The sequence below is a fragment of the Anolis carolinensis genome, chromosome 3 (genome assembly GCF_035594765.1).
Source record: "Anolis carolinensis isolate JA03-04 chromosome 3, rAnoCar3.1.pri, whole genome shotgun sequence".
NCBI classification, from domain to species: domain Eukaryota; kingdom Metazoa; phylum Chordata; class Lepidosauria; order Squamata; family Dactyloidae; genus Anolis; species Anolis carolinensis.
In genome coordinates this window covers 54,581,868-54,592,829 of record NC_085843.1, presented here as the reverse complement: position 1 = coordinate 54,592,829, position 10,962 = coordinate 54,581,868, and the positions used below count along the sequence as shown (strand labels likewise).

At 39.3% G+C, this 10,962-nt stretch overlaps 1 protein-coding gene across 8 annotated transcripts in view; it reads right to left on the bottom strand.

Moving 5' to 3' along the window:
* Positions 1-388: 388 nt before the first annotated feature.
* ildr2 (immunoglobulin like domain containing receptor 2) overlaps positions 389-10,962 on the bottom strand; it is an 80,238-nt gene continuing 69,664 nt past the window's right edge. For all 8 annotated transcript variants that reach the window (XM_062974940.1, XM_008107702.2, XM_008107701.3 and 5 more), the window contains 3 exons: positions 4,967-5,177; positions 2,433-3,120; positions 389-1,484 (listed from right to left, as the gene is read on the bottom strand). In XM_062974940.1, the coding sequence (XP_062831010.1) occupies positions 1,449-1,484; positions 2,433-3,120; positions 4,967-5,177 (935 nt within the window). In that variant the 3' untranslated portion in view covers positions 389-1,448. The remainder of the gene's footprint in view (positions 1,485-2,432; positions 3,121-4,966; positions 5,178-10,962) is intronic.

Here is a 10,962-nt window from a genome sequence, read left to right as displayed (position 1 = left end):
ATGCCTTATATTTAGCAATTCAACCAAACCTCTACTCTGTCTTATTTTCAGGGGAAGGCTTATTTTCGGGGAAACACAGTATTCGTCTCATCCTTGATCATTCTGAACTTAATTACAATTCATTAGAAACGGCCCATTCAGAAGATCATTTAAATTTCACAATAGAAATCCTAAAGAATTTAGTTAGTTGGATGTACATTATGATCTCAAAAAGGAAAACTCTGAAAATCTTGAAAACAATGTGATGTTTCAAATTGGCTAATCCTAACCACTTGTGGATGGTTTACTATGGAATCTACAACCCTTGGAGCAAATTCTTGGCCTACTAATTCTTTACTAATTGAAAATAACACAGGAGTTTACTAAAGAACAAAAACTGACAGAGTACTGTTTTATAAAAAATATTTATTGTTCCAGTTTTATAGTTTGGTTGCCTTATTGAATGGCCTCAACCGGTTACAAGAAAGGGATAATACTGATCCTTTACAGGTCCTATTATAGAAATATAAAAGCAATGGCTTGAGTTTGTGTCTTCCACACCCTGATTTTCTCCTTCCAGCTCTGTTGTTTTCTATTGGCTGGCTTTAAAAAAAATAATCATCTTTGTACAGACAGTACTGTCAGCAAAACCTGAGCTTAAGGCTCTGCTTATAAAAGGACCAATCAGCAGTTCCAGGTGAAGCCTTTTATGGCTATGGTTCAGCTGTAAGGCAACACTAATACATCATAGCAGACAATAGTGAAATAACATAGCACATTCTCATTACAGCAATATCTACTGAGTTTCACTTTCAAAACAAAATATTAATCTCACTGGCAGCTCCCATTACTGAATGGGTGGTATTTAAACGCAAGAATTTCAAACTTTATTCATTTTATGCTTCTTAGTACAGTGCCCAGGTCTTAGTTTTGGGTCATTTCAAAAAGGATGACCACTTCCTTTTGTAAGTTCGCTTGGAAATGTCACTCATTTTAAAGCAATATCCAAGTATGGCATGAAGTCTTTATTTCTCTCAACATTAAAAGAGAAGGAGAAACTGGGGATAGGCTCTATGACAACCTTTCTTGTCAACTACAGAATGCAAAACAGCATAGGTTGAAAGGATCACATAGGAGAGAGAATGAATATGATACAAGAAAACAGATCCTCTAATACTGCAGGTATACACAAAATATGGAGAAACTATCTCTGCTGAGAAAAATCTGATGAGCTTGCCATAAGAAACCTTCTTGTGTTTAATATTCTGGCAGAGTGAGCTGTAGCTTCTGGGAGATCAATTGTATGAGAGCAACTGTTTGGATTTGGCTGCTCCATAAAATTCCAAGTCCCTGATGAAGCAGACACAAGTCAATTTGGTGGTTGCACGTGTTCCTTGAAGAATGTATGGGTCACTGTGATAACTTCTTCTGTGATCCCAATACATTAACACAACTCTTCTTTATAAGCATCACACCACAAGGGACATCCTTGTTGGGAACTCATTCTGAGGAAAATGGGGAAAAAGAGGCAAACATTGTAAAAAGTGACATTCCATGTTATAACATAGAAAGAAGACACAATCTCAACATAGAAGAGAACAGAAGTGGACTTTGGAATTTAATGCTTTTAGGCCAAGTAGCCATTAAGTAACCTATTTTCTTGAAATAGGTTACTTAACATCCTCTGTATGATAATTAGCTGGGTGACAACGTGTATCTGGGCCAAACAGTACAATAAATGGCACAATCTAAACTTGGTAATAATGGGGCATGACCCTAGAATATCAAAAACTGGAGGGCCATCTGTTGCAACACAAAATATGATTCAGAGTGGAAGTAAAACACTTTCCATCAATCCAGCCAGACATCAGCCCAGAATAAAATGTCTCTATTCCTGTAAAGGGATTTATAAAATTATTTTCCCTTGCTTTTAGTTCCTCTCACAATATTGTTCTCACTGCTCGAAATGAAAGAGTGAGAAAAACAAGAAAAACATCCCATTGTCTAATGTGAATGCTAGAGAGGGGAGATACATCCTAGATCTTGGATACTTTTCTAAGGTGAAGGAGAATAACCTTTTTTTCCTGGTCATTAGGATCATATACCAGCAATTTCTGTCTCCTAAAATTTATTTACAATTTAAATTCAAATTACTTTGCTTCACTCTTGAAGCTAACCTAAGTTCTGGAGACTAGCATGTGGTTATGCTATTTTCTGAATTTCAAACCCTAATAACAAGAATATCTTGAAGATGCCTACAATTTTCAGCTCTCGCTACAAAATATTTGCAATCAAAGGTGAAATGTTTGTTCTTGTTAGTTGTAATGTGGTTTCAACAACCAGAATACAAAATGGTTGTGAAGAAGTGGCCAGTCAGAACCTAGAACCCAGGCACCTTGCCTGGTGATCCCTGCTGAGCCTATTTGGGTTAGCAATGCAAAACAAGGCCTCACTGTTTTTTTAGGTTCTTTTTTCCTCTTCTTATCTGTAGCATTGAGGTTAGATTGTTCTCTGTTTCTGTATGAAGGACCTCGGTTCAACTCGCTCTCACTGTAAGGAGGCAAAGTATCTTCTCCTTCCTCTTGCTGCGGAGGTCGCTGCTGCTGCTGCTGCTGCTGTTGCTGTCCTGGTTTGTAAGTGGATGGTGGTGACCAAGCATAATATGTTCCTCCTCTGTGGCTGGATTGTGAGCTCAGCTTTGAAAGTGTCTCGCTGTGCTCACCACCTTCATCATAGCTTCGAGATTTCCTCTCAAGGGCACTGGAAAGGTAGGAGTGATCATACTTTTGACTCCCTCCCGGTGTCCGACACACTAGTCTGGGCAAGGGTTTCTCTTCCTGGGTACATCTTCTGGGTGGGGTGTATGCCCAGCCATGATCAGAATCTGTCAATGGTTCACGGTTTCCTCCTCCTCTGCGTTTGTTGTAATATTCCTCTAAATTGTCTGGATGTTGTAGTGACCCACCATGGCCCCCTCGTGATCCTGACCTTTCAAAGCGTCGGGTTTCCTGGCTGCCCTCAGTCTGACGGACATGTTGACTATAAGATTCTGCAAAGGCTGCAAGTTCATCCATGGAGACAGCTGGTGCCCCCAGTGAGAAATTCTTCCTCAAAAGCCTTTCAGACTTTGATCTCTGCTGGCTGTAGAAGACAGGAAAATAAATTAGGATTATAAATTGACATAATAGCATTTCCCATAATTATTGAAAGACCCTAGATGGAATATTCCAGATTCCAAGGATGCTGAATGGTATAGGAATTAATCACAGTAAAAAAAAAAGTAACAAAAACTAATTATAACCCCACATTACAGATAAGCAAACAATATTTGCACTTGAGGAGTTGTACATACAAATACAGAAGTCACCAATTTTATACGACTCAAGGTAAATTATCTGATTATTTATAAAACCTTTTGTCTGCCATGTACACAGGATCTCATTAGTTCTTTCGGCCAGTTATTTCTCAAAAGGAATGCTCCTATATTGTTCTTTGCATTACTCATTATTATGTACATCCTTTTATCTGATTTCTACTTTAATTGATCTCCAAAAGGCTCAATGCGTCTATTGCCAAGTAAGGTGTAAATAATACTTACTAATTTTGTTTGATTTATATACCATATAGCATTTCTGTAGTCTGGAATACTCCATCAATAAACTTTGGATAATTACAGAATATACTATTTTCATCTAACTGCTGAGGAAGACTAATTGAAACAGCTCCATGTTTCCAGAAGTAGGTACATAATACAGCTCTTCATCCCATGTTCAACACTTCATCATATGGTGCTAGTGACGCATGGTTTATGGACTGTACATAGTAAGTCTTTATATGGACTATAACATTTTTTCTGACTCTTTTGTTCATCACTGACTTCCACATTTAGGTTTAAACTATTATTGACTATTCAGCTGCCCTTGTTACTGTGTATGAGACTGAACTATAATTTATTGCCCCAAGATTTTAGTTAGTCTGTTTTTTGGGTTAAGAAATAATTTCTCATATGTATAGTGCTTAGGTACAGAACTTGGTATCATTCTGATTAAGTTTGATAGTGTTTGTTTGATTCTATATTGTATTACCTGGTTGGTTATTAGTCATATTTAATTATCTTGAGCCTTTGGTTATTCTGTATATTTATCATTTATTATCATAATCAGTTTTCTATTTAATTGTTTGGATTTTCCCCTCCACTCCTGCTGTTTCCTAATTATTTGTTTATTTTTCTCCTCTTAGCAATGAAGCTTATACTACCAAGATATGTCTGTTCTGTATGTAAATGGGAAACAAACACCACCTTTTTTACTATATTATGTGTACAGTGGCCTGACTAAGATCCAAAGGTGAAGAATCCATCAAATTCCCAAGAAAGGTATTGTTCGGGTAAAAAAGTGTCACTCTTTGTTTCAAACTGTTAGACCCACTGAAACAAAGAGAATTTAGGAAAATAACACTTACTTAATTATTCAAAGGGTTCAGTCAGAACTAATAATAATAATAATAATAATAATAATAATAATAATAATAATAATAATACTTTATTTGTACCCTGCTCTATCTCCCCGAGGGACTCAGGGCGGTTTCCAACAAAAGTAACAAAATGGCAAACATTCAATGCCGAAAACAGACAATGATAAATTAAATCAAAAAAACAATCTCTAAATAAATTTATAAAACAAAATAAAAATAATACATAATAGAATTTAAATAAACATAATATAACCCATCACACACAATTTCCACAGGCTGAAGTAAGTGTCTAATATCTAGGCAAGGATATATATATAGGTGTACCATATGCTAAAGTGCATAAATGAGTTTAACTAATTAAGTTGTTAATTCACTAACAACTGGGTTAAGTGAGTGTCTTCCCAGCCACTAAATCTCTTTCTTGCCATTTAGTCAGATGAAACCCAAAAAAGCAAAAGTGGTAAAAAGGCATTATTAGTTCTGGCTTTCCCCATCTCCCAAGTTCTGCACTCACCTGAACTTGAAACTGCCTCTCTCCTCCCTGTAATCGGAGCATGTCTGTGGCCTGGATGCCCCACCTCCACTAACTACTCCTGCCCAATACTCGGCATCACCATCCATGTCTCCTGAAGGTGGAAGTTGCTTTCTGCGCACCTGGCGGTAAGGTTGGCGGAAGCTGCCATCCTCATCATGGAGGGAGCTGAGCTCTGAGATAGTGTTACTGTCTGGGGAAAAAATGAGGCATTGGAATGAGGGAAACTTCGGAAATTACAGAAGACTTGGGGAAAATAAATCAGTAATACTGTTCAAAAGTTTACATTAACCCAAGAAAGACTGCATAACAGTTTTTACCTGTTTCTTCAAATAGCAACAGGTCTCATCCAAAGTGTAAGATGATTTATTAAAAGTAATCTTGATAGTGCCAAATAAACAATAATCCCAAATAAACAGCTCAAGGGGAGGTCACAGGGGCTTACATGTCTTTACACTAATGCTCAGAGCATGGGAAATAAGCAAGACGAACTCCAACTCCTAGCACAGCACCACACATACGATGTCATAGGCATCACTGAAACCTGGTGGGATGACTCCCATCACTGGAATTTAACCATTGAGGGCTATAACCTCTTTCACAGAAATAGAACAAAGGGGAGAGGAGGGGGAGTAGCTTTATATGTCAAAAACAGTTACATTGCAGAAGAAATGCAAGACTGTAATCCAGGAAACCAGCTTGAAAGCATCTGGATAAGAATCAAGGGAACCGGGACTCAAAAAGACCTTGTCGTGGGTGTCTACTACAGACCTCCGAGTCAGGATGAAGGACTTGATGAAGCCTTCTGTCAACAGCTGACCAAACAGGCACAAAGAAGAGATATAGTAGTCATGGGCGATTTCAATTATCCCGATATCTGCTGGAAAACAAACTCAGCCAAGAGTACAAAGTCCAACAAATTCCTCACTTGCCTTGCAGATAATTTTATGGTCCAGAAGGTAGAAGAGGCAACAAGGGGATCAGCAACTCTTGATCTAATCTTAACAAATGTGGAAGACCTGATCAATACAGTTGAAGTGGTTGGATCCTTAGGGGCAAGTGACCATGTGCTCCTGCAGTTTGCAATACAAAGGAATGCTGAAACTAAGACAAGTCAAACACGCATTCTGGACTTTAAGAGAGCTGACTTCCAAAAAATGAAGGAATTACTGAGCGGCATTCCATGGACGCCGATATTAAAAAACAAGGGAGTTAAGGATGGATGGGAGTTTTTCAAAAGTGAAATACTCAAGGCGCAAATGCAAACAGTGCCAACAAAGAAGAAAAATAAGACAAGTGCAAAGAAGCAAGAATGGATGTCCAAAGAACATGGATGTCTAAAGCTCAAAAGTGACATGCACAAGAAGTGGAAAAGGGGAGAAATCACCAAAGAAGAATTCAAACGTATAGCCAACACCTGTAGGGAAAAGGTTCGCAAGGCTAAAGCGCAAAATGAGCTCAGGCTTGCCAGGGACATAAAAAACAACAAAAAAGGCTTTTTTGCTTACGTTGGTAGAAAAAGGAAGAAAAAGGAGGCGATAGGGCCATTGCAAGGAGAAGATGGGGTGATGGCGACAGGGGACAGGGAAAAGGCAGAACTACTTAATGCCTTCTTTGCCTCGGTCTTCTCAGGAAAAGAAAGCCATCTTCAACCTCAGCAACACGGAATGGACGAAGGATTGGGGGAAATCCAACCCCAAATAGGGAAACAAGTTGTCCAGGAAGACTTGGGCTCTCTAAACGAATTCAAGTCCCCAGGGCCAGATCAGCTACACCCAAGAGTACTGAAGGAACTAGCGGAAGTTATTTCAGAACCACTGGCAATTATCTTCGAGAGTTCTTGGAGAACGGGAGAAGTCCCAGCAGATTGGAGGAGGGCGAATGTGGTCCCTATCTTCAAGAAGGGAAAAAAGAACGACCCAAACAATTACCGTCCGGTCAGCCTCACATCAATACCAGGCAAAATTCTGGAAAAGATCATTAAGGAAGTGGTCTGCGAACACTTAGAAACAAATGCGGTCATTGCTAATAGTCAACACGGATTTACCAAAAACAAGTCATGCCAGACTAATCTGATCTCTTTTTTCGATAGAGTTACGAGTTGGGTCGATACAGGGAATGCTGTGGATGTAGCGTACCTGGATTTCAGTAAGGCCTTCGACAAAGTCCCCCACGACCTTCTGGCAAACAAACTAGTAAAATGTGGGCTAGACAAAACTACGGTTAGGTGGATCTGTAATTGGCTAAGCGAACGAACCCAAAGGGTGCTCACCAATGCGTCGTCTTCATCATGGAAAGAAGTGACAAGTGGAGTGCCGCAGGGCTCCGTCCTGGGCCCGGTTCTGTTCAACATCTTTATTAACGACTTAGACGAAGGGTTAGAAGGCACGATCATCAAGTTTGCAGACGACACAAAACTGGGAGGGATAGCTAACACTCCAGAAGACAGGAGCAGAATTCAAAACGATCTTGACAGACTAGAGAGATGGGCCAAAACTAACAAAATGAAGTTCAACAGGGACAAATGCAAGATACTTCATTTCGGCAGAAAAAATGGAAATCAAAGATACAGAATGGGGGACGCCTGGCTTGACAGCAGTGTGTGCGAAAAAGACCTTGGAGTCCTCGTGGACAACAAGTTAAACATGAGCCAACAATGTGATGCGGCTGCTAAAAAAGCCAATGGGATTCTGGCCTGCATCAATAGGGGAATAGCGTCTAGATCCAGGGAAGTTATGCTCCCCCTCTATTCTGCCTTGGTCAGACCACACCTGGAATACTGTGTCCAATTTTGGGCACCACAGTTGAAGGGAGATGTTGACAAGCTGGAAAGCGTCCAGAGGAGGGTGACTAAAATGATTAAGGGTCTGGAGAACAAGCCCTATGAGGAGCGGCTTAAAGAGCTGGGCATGTTTAGCCTGCAGAAGAGAAGGCTGAGAGGAGACATGATAGCCATGTACAAATATGTGAAGGGAAGTCATAGGGAAGAGGGAGCAAGCTTGTTTTCTGCTGCCCTGCAGACTAGGACACGGAACAATGGCTTCAAACTACAGGAAAGGAGATTCCACCTGAACATCAGGAAGAACTTCCTCACTGTGAGAGCTGTTCGACAGTGGAACTCTCTCCCCGGGGCCGTGGTGGAGGCTCCTTCCTTGGAGGCTTTTAAGCAGAGGCTGGATGGCCATCTGTCGGGGGTGCTTTGAATGCGATTTCCTGCTTCTTAGCAGGGGGTTGGACTAGATGGCCCATGTGGTCTCTTCCAACTCTACTATTCTATGATTCTATGATAGTGCTACCCCAATGCCACTTTCAGCAGAGACACACAGACTAGCAATTGTAACCAATTTGAGCCCATTGAGAAGTCTGGAATAAGGAGTGCACACTAAAATATAGAAATCTGGATTCAAAGAATCATTTAATTGTTCCATTTGCTTAAGGAAAGTTTGGATTTGCATTTTTTAGACATGTGGATTGAAGAGAGACAAGTATGAAAAACAATTTGTAATGTGATTTGCTGGTTTGCTCTTCAAATGGGGTGAAGATGAGGGGAAGGATTCCAAAGGGGATGCCCAAGCTCTTGGCTGGATAAGAACAGTATCGGTTTGAATTCTGATCTAACTCAATGGGAATGCAAAAGCAATGTAAAATTAGAATCGCCATATAAGCATGACCATGTTCATTCTATTTCACATACTTCTCTAAATAATAAAATGTGGAATTAACAATGGACTATCAGCCCATGACTATCAGAGTTCTTAGCCTCACTCTTTCTGAAACAGGAGACATGCCACGCTCTATATAATTAACCAAGCAGACCTTTTCAAAATGACTTGATCTTTACATCCCATCACCCCTATTGCCTACCTCACAGTATGAAGTGACATCTGGATCCTAGGCATTCCAATCTGGAGGGAACCTTATTATAGTATTTCTTGTGGGTGGAAATGGCAGCATGTTCAGCAATGACTGTTTTAGAACACCATGTAGTCTGTTAGGTTTTTTTCAGAGCTGTGATTAAAGTAATTCCTCGAGTCCTTCGATCAATCGAGTGAAACTGCTTATCTATCTGTGACTGCCAGGACCTACTAGCAATTCTGGTTATAGGTTGAATCTATTTAGTGTGTATGTTAATAACAGAAAGCAGCAATTACTGTTTTAAAAATCTCTATTAACCATACCTGAATGTACTAGACTAATCAGTGACTAAGATTATTTGAGTCTGCCAAGCCTTATACGTCTTTTCTTTCTTTCTTTTTTTTTTACTAGAAATTATGTATGCGCACAGGCACACAAATGTACTTAGTTAGATATACTATTCTCCCACACTGACCTTAGAAAAGTCAAATTCTATATGTTACTCACTTTTTCCTAGTACTAAATGGATGAACACTGATAACACTGCTTTTCCAAGCTTGTCTTCAGTGTTTGCTGTACCTAAATACCAGTGCCCCAAGTCTGTAAGAAAGATTCACAAGTATACATGTCCCTACCATGAAAAAGTGAAGCAAAGTGCTGAATTTGAATGCGAAAAATGATATTTCTGATTAACATTATTTCTTTTGAACTCAGCATTGTAAATATTTGTCATGTCTTTGAATGTGAATATCTGACCACAATTTGGAATGTGATTTGTACTTTTTAATTTTTTTGGCAAGCCTATACAAACCACTTTTGAAAATACAGGGATATACTCGAAGATAATCCGAGTTTTTCAGCCCTTATTTATGAGCTGAAAAAGCTTCCCCCCGCCAAGGTCCAGAGCCTGCAGGCTATTGCTTGCAATATGTGATCTATTTCTCTCTTCTCCTCCCTTATCAGTGTGTTTACTTTTCCAAATCAAGGGAATGTTTTGAAAAGAGAAAGACACCTTTGCAAGTCAGGAAGAAGAAAAATATATATTCATTAATCTTATGAAAGCATTTTCCCCTGAAATATTTGTTAAACTCTCCTATAGGCATTAACCCCTTGCAAGCTTTTGCAATCTCTATGTACCTTTATATATGTATCTATCTATATACATTAATTTTATATAATGAATATGTTTGCAGGTCTTTGCAAATCCTTTATACATATAGATCCATGTATACAGCCATACATATACATTATTTTTATATATGAATTTACCCTCATATGTTTGCAAGTCTCTGCAAATATCTATATAAAGATAGATGTCTGGATAGATATGAATATATTCTTACCTACCTATATATAGGGCTTGCAAATATTACAGGGGGAAAATGAACACACAAATATATATAGACATGTCTAGATAGATATGAGATATATATATATATATATATATATATATATATATATATATATATATATATATATGGCTTGCAAATATTGTAGGGGAAATGCACACACACACACACACACACACACACACACATATAGAGAGAGATGGGGGATTTGCAAATGTTTCAGGGGTAAATGCATGTGTGAAATTAGTATATACAATTATAGATTTATATCTAACTCTGCATTGTTTATGTAGGCTTTGAATGTTTGCCTGTTACTATGTTGGAAGCCAGCCTGATTCCTCATGGGGAGATAGGGTGGGATCCAAATGAAGTTTTTATTATTATTTTATTATGATGTACTTAGGCGATCCTTCGTAGCTCGAGGAGGGTTGTCTTCCATCTCTGGTGTCTTGGGGGTGGGTTCTTAGGTGGCTAAAGAGACCTATTCTTGATTTGCATGTTCTCCCACAGTGAGGACATTGGTTTCTAGGTGGAAGGCAGTCCCAGTCCCGGTCAGGGTTGGCTTGATGGGCCTTCCTTTTGGCATGTTTCTCCCTTAAGCCCTCCATTCATGCCTCTTCAAACTCTGCAGCACTACTGGTCACAGCTGACCTCCAATTAGAGCACTCAAGGGCCAGGGCTTCCCAGTTGTCAGTGTCTATGCCACAGTTTTTAAGGTTGGCTTTAAGCCCATCTTTAAATCTCTTTTCCTGCCCACCAACATTACATTTCCCG